The sequence below is a fragment of the Gambusia affinis genome, linkage group LG04 (assembly GCF_019740435.1).
Source record: "Gambusia affinis linkage group LG04, SWU_Gaff_1.0, whole genome shotgun sequence".
Taxonomy (NCBI): Eukaryota; Metazoa; Chordata; class Actinopteri; order Cyprinodontiformes; family Poeciliidae; genus Gambusia; species Gambusia affinis.
In genome coordinates, this window is record NC_057871.1 from 30,638,805 (window position 1) to 30,658,092 (window position 19,288).

General features: G+C 38.3%; 1 protein-coding gene across 2 annotated transcripts in view; it reads right to left on the reverse strand.

Moving 5' to 3' along the window:
* Positions 1-520: 520 nt before the first annotated feature.
* Positions 521-19,288, reverse strand: part of myo15ab (myosin XVAb) — a 65,810-nt gene continuing 47,042 nt past the window's right edge. For both annotated transcript variants that reach the window (XM_044113122.1, XM_044113121.1), the window contains exons 53-75: positions 18,587-18,646; positions 18,379-18,454; positions 18,155-18,270; positions 17,947-18,065; positions 14,868-15,009; positions 13,213-13,324; positions 13,064-13,138; positions 11,173-11,378; positions 10,974-11,092; positions 9,993-10,062; positions 9,843-9,915; positions 8,297-8,370; positions 6,649-6,731; positions 6,422-6,552; positions 6,229-6,323; positions 4,683-4,760; positions 4,507-4,603; positions 2,889-3,049; positions 2,667-2,800; positions 2,095-2,228; positions 1,318-1,451; positions 1,062-1,202; positions 521-982 (exon numbers count right to left, since the gene is read on the reverse strand). In XM_044113122.1, the coding sequence (XP_043969057.1) occupies positions 881-982; positions 1,062-1,202; positions 1,318-1,451; positions 2,095-2,228; positions 2,667-2,800; positions 2,889-3,049; positions 4,507-4,603; positions 4,683-4,760; positions 6,229-6,323; positions 6,422-6,552; positions 6,649-6,731; positions 8,297-8,370; positions 9,843-9,915; positions 9,993-10,062; positions 10,974-11,092; positions 11,173-11,378; positions 13,064-13,138; positions 13,213-13,324; positions 14,868-15,009; positions 17,947-18,065; positions 18,155-18,270; positions 18,379-18,454; positions 18,587-18,646 (2,532 nt within the window). In that variant the 3' untranslated portion in view covers positions 521-880. The remainder of the gene's footprint in view (positions 983-1,061; positions 1,203-1,317; positions 1,452-2,094; positions 2,229-2,666; positions 2,801-2,888; positions 3,050-4,506; positions 4,604-4,682; positions 4,761-6,228; positions 6,324-6,421; positions 6,553-6,648; positions 6,732-8,296; positions 8,371-9,842; positions 9,916-9,992; positions 10,063-10,973; positions 11,093-11,172; positions 11,379-13,063; positions 13,139-13,212; positions 13,325-14,867; positions 15,010-17,946; positions 18,066-18,154; positions 18,271-18,378; positions 18,455-18,586; positions 18,647-19,288) is intronic.

Genomic DNA, 19,288 nt, shown 5'->3' on the forward strand with positions numbered 1-19,288 from the left:
AAATAAGCTGTATCCTAATGAAAACATAAAATATCACCAAAATATTTTAAAATTACTGTTCCAACACTGAATCAACAAGAATCTATTTTGAATCTTTTTTACTCAACATTTTAGCTACAAGCCTGCAAATAACTCTCAGATTAATCTGCTCTATAATCTTGGAAAATATATGTAAGTCTTTGATTTTTTTTATTCGCATTTAGCTGTAAGATAAAAAAAACAAATTGTAAAATGTTATTACACAAGACTATTAGCAAATGTGTTCTTTTCTTCAAACTGTAACAAAGTGAGGCATTGCCACAGATCATCAGAAAATTTAAACTCCTAAGTGTCACAGCAGTAACTGAATCTTGCATAACAGCTATCAACACTGTTATTGTAAGTTTTGTGTGTAAATAATAGTAAATAATAATAGTAAATAATATTAGAAAAATGGCAATCAAATTGTTGACATTTCTGTAAAAAATGTAAATAAGGATATAGCAAAAACATTCATTAGATTTAATGAGCAAGTCAGTGGGTCTATTCATGCTTTTATTTTTTTTTTGAAAAATATTTGTTTTACAAAATATATCAACTCTTCTATTTACAAATCATTTCCAATCATACAAATATCATAAATACACAAAACTGATTAACTATAAAACATTTAAAGATGCCAAATATATCTGTTGAAAATACAACAGTGAGTGAATCTATAAATTCTCAAGAATAAGATGGAGGATCCAAATCTATCACTCAGCTGTGTTTTTCTGTAACCTCAGAAAAATAATCCACAAAAAACTGTGAGCACAACACATCAAACCCCTGAAGGAGAGCGGAGGTAGCTACATGTACATGTGCAGAAACATTTGTGCATAATATGAAACATGTGCACACATCACAACATGGTGATTTCGCTGGGTGGCAGAGTGAGCCTCTTTTCTCTCACAGACATCATATTTTCAACCTGCATGGCAATAACTCGACACAGCTCCAGACCCTGTGGAGAAAACCAGTCAGCCTTATAGCACTAAGTATCAAACACCAGAATTTACCCAATCAGTTGTCTGCTGCCAAACCTGCTCTAGCTGCAGCTGAATAACCCGCTGTGTGTTCATGTCCCCCACAGTTAGGTCCACATACGGATAGCTGGTTCCAGCGCTGGGCCTCTGGGTGCGACTGCCCTGCACCTCCACAAGGGGGATGGCTGCCATCAGCTCCTGCAGAACAGACATCAGACTTTACTCTGACAAGAGAGGACAACTTTTCTCCCAGGCTCATGTTAATGAAGCCATGAGCCAATCACACACTGATAAATGTCTGTGTGGTTCTTACATGTGTGTTTTTGTGCAAAAAGTGGAGACCACGTGGGTTAACAGCTAGAATGCAAGGAGCATAGAAGGTGGTGGAGCTGCTGCTGTGGATGTAGAAGAATGAGGAACCAAACATGGGGAACGCACTGATCAGGCCTGCATGCACAGATAAGAGGGAACAAAATCATTATTATTATTTTACATACCGATACTTTATAATTAAAGTTTATGAAGATTTTGTTTGTCTGAACCACTGTAGGGCCACCAGGCTGGTTTTACTAACTTTTATTTGTGTAGGTCCACTTGATGTATATAAAAAAACTTCCACGAGACTCCAATGTAAAAAGAAACTTTGTTCAAGAGGAATCAGGCCTAAGATATGCTCAACAATAAAGAAACTACTGTAGTAAAACCATGTGGCTCTGTCCTCCTCTGCTGCACCGCCTTCCCTCTACTGACATTACCCTTTACTTTTTTTCACAATCCTCCCAGGTTGCCACAATGTGGACTTTTCAACAATAACACTACCTTTTAAAGCAATTTTATTCACAGGATTACTTTACACAAATCAACACAAAAACAAAATAAGTTTAAACACTAAAAATAGTTACTGATTTGAAGTTTGTATTTAAGTTTTTTTCTACAGGCCTGCTGTGGTTAGTAAAATTGAACTCAGCTTTCCAAGAAAAAAAAGTGTTCAGTCCTGTACAACTTATAAACATTTCACATTTAAGCTATGTGAAAACATTATGATTTTATTTATATTTTTGCATTTTCTTTCTTTGAAAAGGGATCTTACCGAGAAACTGTGCCCTAGCCTGATGCGGACTCAGAGGCTGCACTTGCTGCATGTGCTGCGTTGCCATGGTAACCCACTGCTGTGGGGGCTGCTTTTTGAAGAGAGGTGCAGCAATGTACTCCGATAGCTCGTGTCTGGAAGACAGAGGACAAGAACAACAACGTCAGATAAACGGAAGCTGCTTCGCTCTGTGGCTTCTGACATTTCTCAAAAACTGTTTTATACAACTCAGTGAGCTGCTCTGTGTTTTGCTCTGTGACAGGCAGTGATAAGTGCAAAAACATATATAGCTTTTTCATAGTCGACAGTGCGTAAAAAAAAAAAAGACATCCAGTTGATGCACAACAGCTCAGCCCATTTAAGCTACTGAACTCCTCCAAGTACAGTAAAGTCAGAATCTTTCACTTTAATTTATTCACAAACAAACAAATAGAAACTTCAATATTTCGGAGACTGAAAAAGACATTAGAAAGGGACTAAGTCCATAACCAAAAAGTTAAATAACATACTAAACATTTAAAAAGTACTTTCGAGATGTATGGAAATGAGCATTAATAACTCTTGTTGCTCACATGCTGGGAGTATAGATGTTGTCTTTGGCTCTATGCTGCAAAGCAGCCAGCTTTGACATTTGGTGGAACTGTTGATCGCTCACTTTTCCATGTGAGAGAACATTTAGCAGGCCTTTCCGGTAGTCTGGAAGGATCTGAAAAATATTCACAAAACTTGAGTTGCTCACATAACAACAAATAACCAAATATGTGTGTGGAGTGAGAGAAAATAATTTTTAGTACCTGGTTATACTGCATGGCCACACTCAGCTCATTCTCGAACCTGAGCGACTGAGTCCAGACAACTCGCCGGAACCACAGACTGTAGCCTGAGTCGACTGACTCTGCCTCTGTGGCAACATCCAGGATGTACTCGTTCTTGTTCAGAGGTCGAACGTTCTGACCTGAGCTCACCCAGTTACACAGAAGTTGGTTTGTTATTTCATGTATTTTTGGATATGTACTGCAATAGGAATTTCTCAGTTTTACAAAAACCAGCAGAACCGCCAGACTGAGCTGTCCCCAACAAAACAGTGTCATACATCTGTGGTATCATGGAATAATCCAGAATTTCAGCATGATAGATTGTTATAGAAATAAATATTATAAACTAAAAGATCAGAAAAAATTAGGACAGAAAACAACGCAAGTTGCAAACAAATTTGTGCATGTCTTTTATATGTTCTATATCATGAATCATACAAAGATTCATCAGCATACAAAAAGTTTGCATAATAATATTTTAGATTAATTCATTTTTATTAAAACATGCTCCATTCTTGTCAGGTTAGAGCTGCAGTGGGCAGATCTGTATGGTGGTGATTTAGGTAGGATTGAATGAGATTATTTTCTAGGGATTTTCTTTCTGTATTTCATTATTAGTTTTATGTTGTATAAATGTGACATATGTCTGACTCCTTTGCATCTACAGGCTCTCGCCTAAATGTTTTATTTTCTAAGACGATGGAAGTCTGCTTTGGTCTTGGCCCAGCTCTGGTTAGTCATGAGCTTTTCTCTGTAAATTGTGTTCATACAAAATGAAGATGCTAAAAAAATGTATCTTCTGCAGGCAAGACATTAATCTAATTTACAATCTAAAGGATAAAGAGATTTTAGACTATATTTTCTTTGTGCAAACTTCACAGCATTCAAGTTTATAAACATTTAGTTGTTCTCACAAGCATATTATCAAACTGAAATAATGCAATAATATCCAAAAAGACATAAGAGTGATGCTTCTTCTGCGAATTAAAGCTTATTAATAATTCGCAAACTTCCCAAAGCTCCATTACAAATTTTATTTGATCTTTTTCCACTTATTTTTAATTCACTATCTGGATATTTAGAGAGCACTAATTCTGACAGATGGATTCAGTCATGAGGTTTAGAAATAGTTCGTTATATACAGTTGAGTCCAAAATTATTTATACAAATGGGAGAATGATTAAATAATCTTTTAACTTTGCCAACACACTTCTTCTGACTAGAAATGATATCAATGTTTTGGACTGGCTCAGCCAGAATCCTGCCTCAATCTGACATAATCTTTGGAGGGAGCCAAAGATTAGGGTGATGGCAAAGAGGCCTTCCGTCCTCAAAGACTTGAAGCTCATTCCCCCACAAAAAATCATATCAGTGGAAACATGCAAAAAGCTGTAGCAGGTTTCTAATTGCTGCATTACATATAAATATGTTTGCTCTTTTTTTTAGGTGGATATAAATCATTTTAAAGTCAAGTCTAATTTAGAAAACATACAATTATTTTTATCTCACATTATGTTGATATATTATCTGTTGAGAAATCCTGTCTCATTTTCAGGCACTTCTGTAAGATTTTAAATTGAAATCTGACTGTGCGTACCTCTGTTGGTGACTAAAAATATGGCATATTCTTCGATGGCTTCTGGCGCGTGTAATCCCATTTCATAGCACAACTCTTCTATCACCTCCAGGGCAACCTGAAAAACAGATACATCAGTCAATCCCAGCCTGCCCACACTAATGCACCACGCTGATCAACACCTGCTGAGAACTTACAGTGCAAGTTTTGATTTTCACATGGCGTTCGATGCCTCCAGGGAAGAGAAACAGCTGACGTTTTGAACTGCGTCCCGCCTGAGGAAACACGGTCAAACGTTCACATGGCATATGTGGTAAATATGCTAAAAATTACTCACTTTTTAGAAGTGCAGAATCATAAGGCTTTAAAAAATGGTGCTGAAGTGTATGTATAATGAAGAAAAAAAACCTACAAAAAACACAGGAAGACCAACTTTTCCTTTTCCTTTTCCTTCTCTCCATTTACCTTCATGTCCCTTTGGTCATATTAAACTTTCAAGGTTTGAAAGTTCATACATTTTTGATAAATTGTTCAAATGGGCTAAAAACTAATATTTTTTTTCCTTTAAGGATAATTGGTTAAATGAAGTCAAGAGTCACTGTCACTGGCACGATGTGGCCCCACCATGGAGTCAGGCCTAGGGTTGGGCCTTGCTGACCTGATAACCGGGCTGAACTTGTGCAGGAGATTGAGAGATAGCATCTAGAAGCTTGTGAAGCTGGCTAGCTTGTGGAACTCCTGATTGATACTTTGAGGCCAAGTGTGCAGTGAGCCATGTGGTTGCAGAAGCAAACTACACAGTTTGTTTCTGTGAGGTCATGAATCAGTTCATGGCCTTGTCAAATGGGTTCAGCGAGGCCAAGGAGAAGAACTTTTGGTTGACATTAAAGCAATTCTGGCAAAAGCTAGATGGTGGCAGAGTCTCAGGGGTGGATGGGATCTGCCCCGAGGGCCTCAGGTCTCTGAATGTTGTGGGGGTGTCATGTCTGACCTGCCTCTTTAACATGCTGTAGAGGTTGTGTAACAGTGCCCTTGTACTGGCAGATCAGGGTGGTGGTCCCCCTTCATAAAAGAGTGATCAGAATATGTGTTCCATAACCCTCCTTAGAAATTCCTGGTAAGGTCTATGCCAAGATGGTGGAGAGGAGAGGGCAGCTAATAGTCCAATCTCACTTCATGTTTGTGGGGGCAGTGAGGTTTCCATCCAGGCCACAGAACTACGGACTGGAGCTACTAGTTTGCCCAACTAGCCCACTTGTGTGTTGTTGACCTAGAAAAGGCTTTCAACACACAGCTGTGGGGTGTCCTCCAGGTGTATGGAGTCCGGTGCCCTTTATTCCCAAGCTTAAAAAAAGCCTAGTCTGAAGAAAGTACAAATTTAGAAACTTTGCTATACTTATCTGTCAATTCTTCCTTTTACAACACATAACTTGGATTAATTAAATTACAAAAAGAAAAATCTTATTTCATTGGATATATAGTGAACCATTAAAAACTAATTTCCACTACTAATGAATAATAAAACGCAATTGTGTTTATATGTAAATGGTGAAAGTGAGTACTTTCATTCAAAGTGAGTACTTTGAATTATGAATACTCCTTCATAATTCAGATCTGTCCTTTTGACACTTATTTGCTTCTGCTTTTGTGTGCATAAATAATCTTATTCTCTATTCATCTTATCTCTAATAAGGATTTAATTTTTTTGGGCCTAAAAGCAGATAAATTAATGGAGGCACCAACCATCATAGCCTTCAGCTCCATGCCGTTGGGTGGAACAATCCGACCGCCGTACACAAACGTCTTCTTCAGATTTTGTTCACATGCTTTAGCTATGCCTGAAAAAAAGCACAGTACATATTTCACACTGATTGCAACATTTGCAGCACACTCCCACTTGATATTTGTGTGTGTGTGATTTTTTTTTTTTTTTTACCTTGATACGGTGCTCCTGCACTGCGAGAAGCCTGCTGCAGGTACTTTAATAGGAAAGGCTTGAGGACTTCAGAGCAGCGATGGTAGGCAGCCAGGATGTACAGCAGCCTCCAGCCTCGTTGGCAACTATCGCTGCAAAGCACAAGCGAGCACAGAGGTGCTCAGGATCACAGAGGTAATCACCAAAGAGCCATGCACTGAGGGTTTGTATGTGGCCAGCCGACTTACGGTTTGGAGCTGGTGTTGGCAGTAAGTTGTTTGAGGAGCTGGCAGTAAGCTTCATCCCTCATCAAGGTGAATTCTCCAATGAGCTGAGGGGAGCAAATACATCACAGCACACAAAAAACACAAGACTTTAGATGGAGTTCCTGGCTGCAAAATGATAACAATAAGCTTTGACATCTAATACAATATTACATCCTGTAGCTTAGAAATCTTAGTGTATAAGTTGAACTAGCAGAATGACTGGAACAATCTTTTTGAAGAATGCTCACTTAGTTACATACAGTAGGTAAGTAATCTGTGACCGAACATGAAAAACTCAAGGGCAAATGAAAACCATAACAAAAACAAATTTTGGTCTATAATTAAATTCTTTCAAAGTTTTCAGTTTAGGGAATGCAGGAATAGGAGCCACACAAATGCCAGACATAATTTATTCCTTTAATCTGCAATTAAACACAGATAAGGAAGGAAAACAGAACATTACTGTATGTTAAAATGTTCAGAATCAGTGCAGAGGTTGGATGGCACCCCTAGCATGTGGAGATTATTGGTGAGTTTAGCCAGTATGATGGTGTTAAAAACTAAGATTTAGTTAATGAACAGAAGATGTGCACAAAAGTTCCTTTTCTCCGGTTGTGTAAGTACAATGGGTAGTGTTGCGTTAGCTGGATTTTTTTATATACGTGTTTGGTCTGTATTCAAATTGCAGTGGGTCTTTTGTCTTGATCTTATCTTAATGTGGTGCATGACAATCTTTTCAAAGCATTCATAACAATAGGAGTTAACACAACAGGCCAGTAAACACCTGGTCCCTTCTTTGGTAGTGGAATGATGCATGTGGCTAGTGACTTGACCAAGGAAGAGGTTGATTATGTCCACCAGCACCTCAGAAAGGCATGGAGAACAGAATTTGAGTGCACACTCCAAGATGCTATCTGGCTCAATTGGTTTCAGGAGGTTTGTTCTCTCCACAGGTTACTGTAAATGGGGGAGGTGAGCACTCACTTGACTCATCCCTGTCTACTGGCTCTGTGTTGTGGGCCTCAAATCATGCATAGGATTCATTGAATTAATCAAGCAAAAAGTTATTTCTTTTAGCCCGTGCCACATCTACAAGCACCATCCAAGCAGGATCTGTATTCATTTTTTGTCCCTTTCAAAGCTCTGTGCCTTATATACCTTATTTTTTGTAGCCCTTGGTGTTGCCTGAGTTATATGCCTTGTAGCATGTCCCTCCAGATTAATTGAGGTTTGTTGGGGTTTAAGGCAATGTGTTTGTCAGGGACAATGAGGTCAGTACACATGTCTATGTGAATACAGAGGTTTAATGAGGACATGGTGTAGCCTTTAAAGCCCCCTGGACATTGTGATCCAGTGTGTTTTTCTTTTGTGTGGGAAAAGTACTTTGCTGCTTATATGCTGGCAACAAAGTCTTTAAATTACAATGGTTAAAATCACCAACTATGAACACTGCCCTCAGGGTGTTTGCTTTAATAAGTTTTTATCACGTCCCAGTGCTTCTGTCGGGTTTCTGTGCAGTAGAATGTAAAAAACAGTGAAAGCTGTTGTAAACTTCCTTGGTGGGAATAAGGGCCTGCATTATAGCAACAAGTACTCTGTGGTGTGGGAAATTGATAATGAGCATATTTACCTTAAGGAACATGTTGACCACTTCCTGTTCTGATGAACCCCTGGATGGAGAATCCCCCATGAAACGCATAATGCCTAGAGATATTACAGCAGAACACACACATACACAAATTAAACATCCCCTCACAATTCATACACATTTTCATTTAGCAAATGCCTGACTAATATTAGTGTTCAAATTTCATTTATGTAGCTAAATGTTTTATTCATAGACCTTATAGTCTATTAAAGCAACTCTGGGGCATTCCCAGCTGATTTTAAGTTTAATTTATTTCAATAATTAATTTTCCAGACTACCTCTACCAGTAAACACAATTGTTCATTGGAGCCATACTGACAGATTTTAATGGGTGGAAGGTTGTAGACTAGTGGATGGATATATAGGAGGTTAATTTCTATTATTTTTTTTCTGTCCAAACCTACCCAGATGTACAAATAAAGATCCTTTTGAACATTGTGTAGAGATAATTTTTCTAATGAAATAATATTACACAAAATAAAAACTATGAAATACTAAATATAACATATATTACATTTATGATGTATATTTCAAATATTATTTCTATGAGTTAGTTAATGATGAAGCTAGATTAGAAGATTCCTTGACTGCTGGAGTGAAGTGCCACCTTGTAAACACACACAGACAACCATATAGTGTAAAAAATAGTGAATTGTATCAAATAATATTTACAAAAATATATAAAGACAAATACTTCAAATTTCATCTGCATGAAATCCCCACAAATGTTTTGTTCTAAGCCAAGGCAACACTTCAGTTCCTTGGCGGAAGTAAGAGGATGGTAGAAAGAGAACCAGTTCAGTTCAGAATGAGAACTGTGGTTGTAGACTTGATCACCTCCTGCAGCACTGGAAGAAGAGGTGGGAATTTGACAGAGTTCCTGGTTTGGTGTAGGATTAACTTGTCAGTCTGGTCAGCGTGGCAAAAGACAGGATCAGGAAGCTGGGCAGTTACCACTTTCGAAACGCATTATTAGTTGAAGGTTTTATTTCCACAAACCGACATCTGTGGCAGCTACGGTGCAGCATCTCACCTAGCCTGGTGAACAAAGGCTGCCCTAATAAGCAACTGACATACTTCTACCACCAGTCATGTGAAAATGAGCTACCAGTCTGACTGGTAGTTCAAACTGTGATTTTATCATCACAGGGAGGTGATGAATTACGCAAAAATAAACACACCGAATGGCGTGTTTGTTTTCTTTTAACATAAAAGGTTGTTAAAGAAATCTCAAATACATTTTTAATATAATAAAAATAAATAATTCTTTAAGAAAGTCATTTTTAGGAACCTAATTTCATCCACAAAAATAAAATGGTAAAGGAAAAAATGCTATCAGTAACACTAAAAAAAGTCATTCCAAAGGAAATGGAAAAAATTAGCCTGGTTCCATAAATATTCAGGAAACTTTCAAAGGTGCAACTAAAAAGATATAATATCTCAGGATCCTCTCATTTTGACAATACTGAACCTAAATCGTGTAACCAATGGATTTCTTTAGAGAAGAGGAGAGAAGTCGGCAACTTACACAGGTACAGATCAGCTGCTACTCGGTTCATAGCTACATCTGTGAACTCTATCAGAGACTCAGTCAGAGGGTTCTGCAAGGAGAAATCAGTTGGACAAAATGTCACCAAAACATCATGGATGTTAGCATGTGACACAGAGTAAAAAGCACCTTGGAGAACTTGATCATGTCAGAAGGCTCCCTGAAATCGCTCCTTTTGCCTTTACTCTTCATGGAATCTCTGAGGACAGACACACCACACACATTTATATTTCAATAATGTTCAAAAACAAAAAAACCTGCACTAACATGACAATTTATGACCTTCAATATAGCTGGATATTTATTTGTTTCAAGCAGTTCCAGAGAAAGGGAACTAGATCTTCGGGTTATTGTGACAAATGCATTTGATTTTCACAGTCCTAACTGACATCTTTTTATTGCTAATTGCAACTTTTCCCAATAAAAAGTTTGAACAGCAAGAAAAAAAAAAGACTTGTTGCTTGAAAGGGAATGTCCTGTTTGTAGTTCAGACTGTTAACCTCCTCTAGGTTAATTACTTTTGTTTTGTTCAAATAGCTACACAATATCCAACAAAGAATCCTAAAATAGAAACAACCTTTATTTAACATAGAATCCAGTCCAGTGTAATTCTGCTTTACCACATTTTTTTTTCAAAAAATCAACATGTATTGAAATGTTTTGAAGTCTTCATCATAAGTTCTTTCAGCATGCTGAAGATGCTTTGAAGTTTTGTTTGGGCTTTGAATCATTTTTGAATCAATTTCTGACCTGTGTCTGGATGTTGTGTGTACACATAGCAGAAAAGTAACCATAGATCTAATTTATATATGAAAAAATAAAAGCAACACTTAAAAACAAGACAGGAAACTAAAGTTTCAAAAAGCCTAGACAAGAATCCTTTAAAATAATACAAGACAGGCTGGTTGATTGGAAACAATCGAATCAAATCAATTGTGACTCATGACCTTCACCCAGTGGCTCAGGTGATAAAAAATGATATGCTACGTTGAGTTTATGGTATTTCAAAATTTTGTAGCTCTTCTGTAAATGTTATAACTTAACTGCTGTTGCTGGATGTTAACAGAGAATCTGACTGTCTGACTGTCTGAGTTTGTGTCTCAGTCTCACCCGTGTCCACTCGGTGTCTGCCTGAAGTACTTCTTGGCAAACTCTATCATATCATATTTACTGTCCTGCAGAGCTCTCTCATCAGGCTCTCCATCAGGGAAGCCATCAAGTGAAACTCTCTAAAGACAGAGATTAGAAGTGAGTTTGGCAGAAATAAAAAAAATAAGCAGCATCTTAGAGTGCGTATGTGTCTGGGAACCTCAATCGTTTGATCTATTTCATGCGCAGCCATGGTGGAGGCCACAGCAACAGCAATGGCTGACGACACGGCGAACTGGTCAGCTCCGCCTCGAGGCTCTGCCTTTCGGTCCAGCGGCAGCGATAGGAAATCAGGAGGAGCGACGGGGTGGACACATTCTGTGGGGAATGCCCCGGAGCGGCCAAACACGGCTCCAAACTTCCAACCTGACACACAAATGCAAGAAAGATTTACAGAAAGACTCACAATTTCTTCTCATCACTGTCTGCTTTCCTCTCACTGCATGTCAGATCATTATCTGCCAATTCCACTCCTGTCTGGGGTTGTGCTGATAACCTTGCTAAAGAGGATTTACTGCTATCATGATGGACAACACTGTTCTCAGCTGTGCTCGATTCCTTGTTTTTTATTTGCAAACAAGCAGCCATTATTTACTGTACCTTCAAGAAGTATTCATACTTCTTGCTTTTATGTTAAAATCACTAAATATTTATGTTCATTAGACTGTCTCTGTACAATTATTTATTTATTTTTTGCATAAGAGAAATGGAAACGTTCCTAGATTTCTAAAGCTTGTAGACACATAACCCAATAACTAATATCTGCAATTGCAGGTAAGTGTGTTTCGAAAAAGCACAGAGTCAGAGGAGGTCAATGTAAATATGTACTGCACTTTTCAGGTGTTTATGAAAAAATGTTGAAACCATGCATGACCTTCTGTCAGTCAATCAAATAAATTGAAGTTTGTGGTTGTAAAATGAAAAACATCTACAAATGTTCAAGAGGCAATATACAGTCCGAGCTTTCAGTTTCCAATTCAAACTAAAAGGTACCACCCACTGATGGGCTCAGCCCCTCTGGTTATAAACACAATTTATTTTGCATAACATGAAAGATTTCTGATGCCAGATTTAAAAAATCAAAGGAAATAAAAACAAATGATTTAATTAATTACAAATACATGTTTGAATACACCTTTCCTTTGCCATCTGTCTGATGTAGGAACAGTTTGATGTCACCCTGGCTGTGTTTTCATCCAACTGTGATGTGAATTGGGAGCTAATTTTGAAAAACTTGCAAAAAAGAAAATGTTAATTAGGGATGTTTCCATCTACTGGTTTGTAAGACTGCCCTTGTATCTCACCCTGGACAACTGCCCACATCGCCCGTTGCTGGGCAATGTGGGCAGAGTATTAATGTTTTCAAAAATAGTTTAATTTTTAATTCATTTATCTCAAGCCAAACATAGAAAATTCCTCAATTTGTCAGGTTTTTATATTGAGGAAGGCTCAAAAGAAGTCATGTTGTTTTAAATGTCTATAGAAATCTCTCTCTCTATTCATTTCCTATGGAAATTGTATGATGGGTTTCTTATTCTCATCTAGCCGAGGCACCAGTGCATAATTTCTAAATTAAAATAATCAGGGCATGCGAAATTTTGAGCTTGTGCATGCAGACACAGGAGCTAGTGATGCAACACAAGAAAAGTTTGAAATGTTCCACTTTTGCTACTGTCTGGTGTCGCAGAAAACATTCACCTTTCGCAGTCATTCATTGCTCTCTGTGTATATAGCCCATAATGCACTGCTGTAACCCTCTGACGAGGACAGAAGCCTTTAAGGTCAAAATAGTAGCTTGATTAAGTTGTGTTATGTAATATTAATGCATTAAAATGTTCAGATTAATCGCATGGTTTAATGTGTGAATGTTGACAGCCCTAATTAATATTCAACAAGCAGAACAGAGAATCCTCATCCTGCAATCACACATCAGGCATATACATGTAACTCGCACTTAAACTATGAACATGGACATGGATTACCCATTTCTGCAATTACCCATCAAGTACAATGCTTAAAGAGAAGAGCTATTGTTTTGTTATAAAACTCACCAAAGTCTTCAGTGTCCCTTTTAAGCTCTTCCAAAAACACAACCTTCTTCCTCACCACACAGCCATAGCTGTAACCTAAAGGAGAGAGTATCTGTAAATGTTCCAACATCACAGATTTCAGCCAGGGCGCTCATGAATCAGTATCTGACCTTTCTGTAGCCCGTCCATAACCTGCAATCTGATGATGTCACCTTTATGGAAACTGAGAATCGATCGATCGTCTGTCACAAAGTTACGCTCTGCAATGACGTAGTCGGAGTCCTGTTCAGAAAACCAGTACACAGATAATATCAGTTATTGCATGCTTGTATAAGTAGTAAAGTATCAATTAGTTGTTCAATTATCAAAATTGGCCAGTTTTCCTTAATCAGTTCTTATTTGTGATTCAAAATAATTTAAAATATTCAACACCTCGGAGCAATTTTCTTTTGCTGAAATTTTACAGATTGTTTTGTTGAATATGTTACAATCTTTAAATATCTGTTGACTGTGATATACACTCTCCTGCAACTTTGTTAGGTACACGTGTCCAACTGCTCATTAATGCAAATGCTGAATAAGCCAATCACATGGCAGCAACTCAAAAACATTTAGGCATGTAGACATGGCCAAGAGGATCTGCTGCAGTTCAAAGTGAGCATCAAAATGAGGAGGAAAACTGATTTAAGTGACTTTGAACATGACGTGGTTGTTGGTACCACATGGGCTGGTCTGAGTATTTCAGAAACTGTTGATCTACTGGGATTTTCAAGCACAACTATCTCTAGGGTTTACAGAGAATGGTCCGAAAAAGAGAAAATATCAATGAGCGGCAGTCCTGTGGGTGCAAATGGCTTGTTGATGCCAGAGGTCAGAGGAGAATGGCCAGACTGGTTTGAGCTGTAACTCAAATAGTCACTTGTTACAACTGATGTATGCAGAAGAGCATCTCTGAATGCACAACACGTCAAACCTTGAGGAGGATGGGCTACAGCAGCAGAAGACTACACCGGGTGCCACTCCTGTCAGCTAAGAACAGGAAACTGAGGCTACAGATCACACAGACTCACCAAAAAATTCCACAATATAAAAATGGAAAACGTTGCCTGGTCTGATGAGTCTGGATTTCTGCTGCGACATTCGGATGGTAGGGTCAGAATTTGGCATCAACAACATGAAAACAGGGATCCATCCTGTCTTGTCTCAACAGTTCAGGCTGGTGGTGCAGTGGTGTGGGGGATATTTTTCTGCCACACTTTTGGACCATTAGTACCAATTGAGCATCATATCAAAGCCGCAGCCTACCTGACTGTTGTTGTTGCTGACCATGTCCATCCCTTTATGGCCACAGTGTACCCACCTTCTGATGGCTACTTCCAGCAGGATAACGCGCTGTGTCATAAAGTGTGAATCATCTCAGACTGGTTTCTTGAACACGACAGTGAGTTCACTGAACTGAAATGGCCTCCACAGTCACCAGATCTCAATCCAATAGAGAACGTTTGGGATGTGGTGGAACATCACCATATCCAAAAGGTTGTAGGATGTGACTGGTGATATGCCGGCTATTGGAGGACCCATTTCATCCATGATGAAATTCGCATCATGGATGTGCAGCCGACAAATCTGCAGCAACTGTGTGATGCTATCATGTCAATATGGACCAGACTCTCTGAGGAATGTTTCCAGTACCTTGTTGAATCTATGCCACTAAAGATTAAGGCAGTTCTGAAGGCATAAGGGGGTCCAACCCAGTACTAGCAAGGTGTACCTAATAAAGTGGCTGGTGAGTGTATGTACATTGGTATACTGTGACTCGTCTTGCCTTTTTGATCTCATTAATGAAGTTGTCTATGAGATGTTTGACTTGAAAAGCCTTGGCGGAGAACAGGATCAGCTTCTCGTTGGTCAGATTAAACTCCAGCATGTTCTCAGAGGGGATTGTCACAAACAGGATGTCTGCGTATCTGAGACAGAAAGAAGGACAAGCCACATTAGTTCAAAATATGCACTACTTACCTGGGTCCTAACATCTCAAAACAATAAAGATCAAATAAACATTAAAGTGTGGGGAATGTGCTTGCTGTGCCAGTTTTGGGCTATCTATTATTTTTTAATAAATCCTCTCCAGGAATCCAAACTTTCTTGTAACACTTCACCAAATGTTTGACCTCAAACTGTCTGATGGAGCTGGAGTAAAGTACATAACTCATTCATCCAGACTTAATTTACCATATGAGGGAAAACTCCTTCAACTACTGTCACTATAAATTCCAGTTGTGGAAAAGTACAAGAAGCAAGCAACTGACTCCTTACAATGCAGAAACACACTGAAGGATCAGAGGTTAACCCTCTTTCCAATATGAAAATACACTCCAGCCTGAAATCTGGAGGCTTCCTTCAGACATCTGGATATAGCTGCTTCAGTTCACAGAGAGGAATATGCCTGGCACCGGCTGAGGATGAGCAAAGTGGGGGAGTCGTGACTCATGCATGGAAGAACTTCCCACTGCTTGTATCCAAGAAGATGGGTGGAGGTGAGATATGGTAAGAAAAGGAGACAAGGAACTCCATATAAGGCATGGAGTGGATCAGGGAATCAACACACATTCCCTCAGCTCAATGACTCAGCTCTCATTTTCTCATATTTCTCTGTAATTCTAAATGCTAATAATGCATATTTACTCTAACAAAAGCTTAAGATACTAAGGTTAGTCAGAGTTCTTTGGAACAGGTTGCTGGATTTACTCAGTGCTCTTCAGCTAGGATTTTTGGAATTCGTTTGGTATTTCAGTTTAAGGCTGGGACAGGATAACTAATAAAACAACAAGGTAGACCTGGGAACTGATAGCAGGTCATGATTGCCCTCATGATAAAGCATAAAGCAGTTCTAATCTGGTATTTAGGAGGTTATAGCAACTTGGTAAAAAGTAATCTCTCATCAAGATACAGTTTGAACCCATTTCTTCACCTGAATATGCAGTTGGAATCCATTTTTATCCGCAAACTGATCAAATCTAATTCCTAATTATTTCTTGAGCTGAATACATCACTGCCAAACTGACCTCCTGCAATTAAACTCAGAGCTGATCAGAAAAGAAATGATCCCAGAACCTCTTGGATTTTATACATCTCTTTGACTCGATCTGATAATCAACTCGAAGTGATCATCAGTCGTTCCATGATCTGGGCTGAATTAGGTGTTTTAAACTAAAGTTATTGTAAATTGCCTTTCTGTTACATGCTTTCTTAATGTTTTGCTCTGTTAGTCTTATGTTACGTCGCTGCTTCGCCATTTTAAGTTGGCCACGTGTTAAAGATAGTCTCAGTCCAGAATGGTAGAATTCTCTGCTGCATATCAGATATTTTTTTTGTTTAATTATTTAGTTTTGAAGTTATTTTTCAATATTCCATTTCAATATTCTAGATCAATTTGACCTGATTTCCATTTATTATTCAGTATTTTTCTTTTGTCTTATCAGTCTTCATATTATACAGTAGTTAAAGAAAGATGTGAATAATTCAGCTGTATAGTTGGGCTGTTTTGTTATTAATTCTCAGATTTGGTAAGACATCAGTGTGTCAGTGATCACTCCTTGATGGGAAGAGTTTCTTCTGCTGGGGGTGTGAATTCTTTCCTTAATTAGAGACTTATGATTCCAGATCTGTTGGAACTGGTGCCCTGATTAAACTAAAGAATTTTAATTTTAACAATATTTTCATTAATAATAATTGATTACAATTATTGATAATTACAGAAGCCAAGCAGTTCTGAATCCCAGAATTTTAATGTCACCATGTGAGGTCGCTACAACAGTTTTGGTTTCTAGAGTTCTGATTCTCAACACTTAATCAATCAATCAATCAATCAATCAATCAATCAATCAATCAATCAATCAATCAATCAATCAATCAATCAATCAATCAATCAATCAATCAATCAATCAATCAATCAATCAATCAATCAATCAATCAATCAAATTTTATTTGTATAGCACATTTCAGCAGCAAGGCATTTCAAAGTGCCTCTCATCAAATCAAACACAAAAACACAATGCAACATAGAATCAACAATAAAAACACAACATCAAGTCAGATTCCGTCAATAAATTTGTAATTGATTACGTTTCAAATACAACTCTAAACAAGTGGCTTTTTAGTTGAGATTTAAAGGAAGACAGTGTTTCAGCTGTTTTACAGTTTTCTGGAAGTTTGTTCCAGATTTTTTGTGCATAGATGCTGAATGATGCTTCTCCTCATTTGGTTCTGGTTCTGGTTCTGGGGATGCAGAGCAGAACCAGAACCAGAAGACCTGAGAGGTCTGGAAGGTTGATACAACAACAGCACATCTTTAATGTATTGTGGTGCTAAACCATTCAGTGATTTATAAACTAGCAACAGTATTTTAAAGTCTATTCTTTGAGCTACTGGTAGCCAGTGGAGAGACTTTAAAACTGGTGTTAGGTGCTCTATCTTCCTGGTTTTAGTGAGAACGCGAGCAGCAGCATTCTGGATCAGCTGCAGCTGTTTGATTGATTTGTTGGACAGACCTGTTAAGACGCCGTTACAATAATCAATACGACTGAAGATAAACGCATGGATGAGTTTCTCTAGATCTGGCTGAGACATTAGTCCTTTAATCCTGGAGATGTTCTTCAGGTGATAGAAGGCCGACTTTGTAACTGTTTTACATTGGCTGCTATAAAAAGCAGCCAATGTAAAAAGAAAGACTTGGATACGGCCTGAGAACTAAGAATACAGACCAGTTTAGAAGATCAAAAACTTGCTAAAAAAAAAGTAGAAATAAATTAGGGTTGGTTTAAAATTTTTGCACAGTGTGATAAATATTTAATGGTTTTTGAAGCAAAAAGACCGAACAAACAAACAAAAAAAACTGCACCTACGTGTATGGTCGAAGGACTCTGAAGTAGTCTGGAGCTGATGCACTGCTTTTCACCGTCTTCAGTAATTTGATACCGCTGTGGGACACTGACAACACTTGCACACCTGTTCCTACACTGCCCTGCACTCAGACAGATGCACACATCCACTGAGAACAGCTTAGAAAATTGATACGTCGCATGAAGAAAATTGATACGTCGCCAAACTCACCGAGGCAGGAAAGAGTCGGGAGAAGTAAATTTCCCAGGTCTCCCTGGCTGCTGTCACGATCGTTTTCTTCACATGCTCCTCCACCGGATCCATATTCTGCTCAACACCATGTTTGGCTGTCATTCACATAAACAGACACACAAACTCTTGAATGTCACAGAGTTGTACTTATTTGAGAAATGCAGTCATGAAAAAATAACTACAGGAAAAACAGACAGGACTACCGAATAGGGCTTTCATTTTCTGCCTTTCATCCCGGGTGATGCGAACACACGCCTCTGACAGGGTGTCATTCACTATCTGGAAGAACGGAATAAAGAAGAGAAGAGGAAGATTTTGGCTGAATTTCTCTGTGATCTTTCAGTTATCATGAGAGCTTGTAGGACTAAAAAAGAAATAATCTGAAATATAAAAAGAACGAATAAGATCTACCTGCTTGAAAATGAGATCTAGCAACAAAGGATTGTTGAAGCTGTCTTTGGGATAAAACACCTGAGGGACAAAATATTTATTTATTGGAAAACTGTTCTTATTGCACAGTAATTTGCAGAGATGCAGAGCCGGATATTTACAGTCATGGTAAAAAAAAAAATATACCCTTACTCAATTCTAGGGTTTTTGCACTGCAAGAAATCTTATGTTTGTAGACGTTGTAGACTTTTTGAAAATGATTTGACTAAAGTGTACAAAAACACCCAACAAGACAGAAAAGCACTGTTTGGAAAACTAAGTACACCATTACAGCATCAGTAAGATTTAAAAGAGAGAGCAGCCAGATCATCAACTTTACCACAGCAAGAGTTTCTGCAGGCTGCTGTTCTGTGGTGTGTAGATGTGTGTTAACAAAGGGACAGTATGGTAAGGCATCAGAAATGACCTTAGACTTCTCACACCAGGTCTTGATGCTCATTCCGATTTCCTTAATCTTTTGCTGAAATCCAATTTTCTTTGGGTAGTTGGTCATATGACTTTAAAGTGACCTGCATGTGCATAAGGACGTTGACGTCACCCAGAAGCAACACAGTTAGTGGAGATTATAACGGAATTTATCCAGCATCAACAGTATTGTCACAAAATCATATCAACGCAAAGGAAGCTAATAAAAAGAAAGCCCAACTAACATTGATGGCCTTT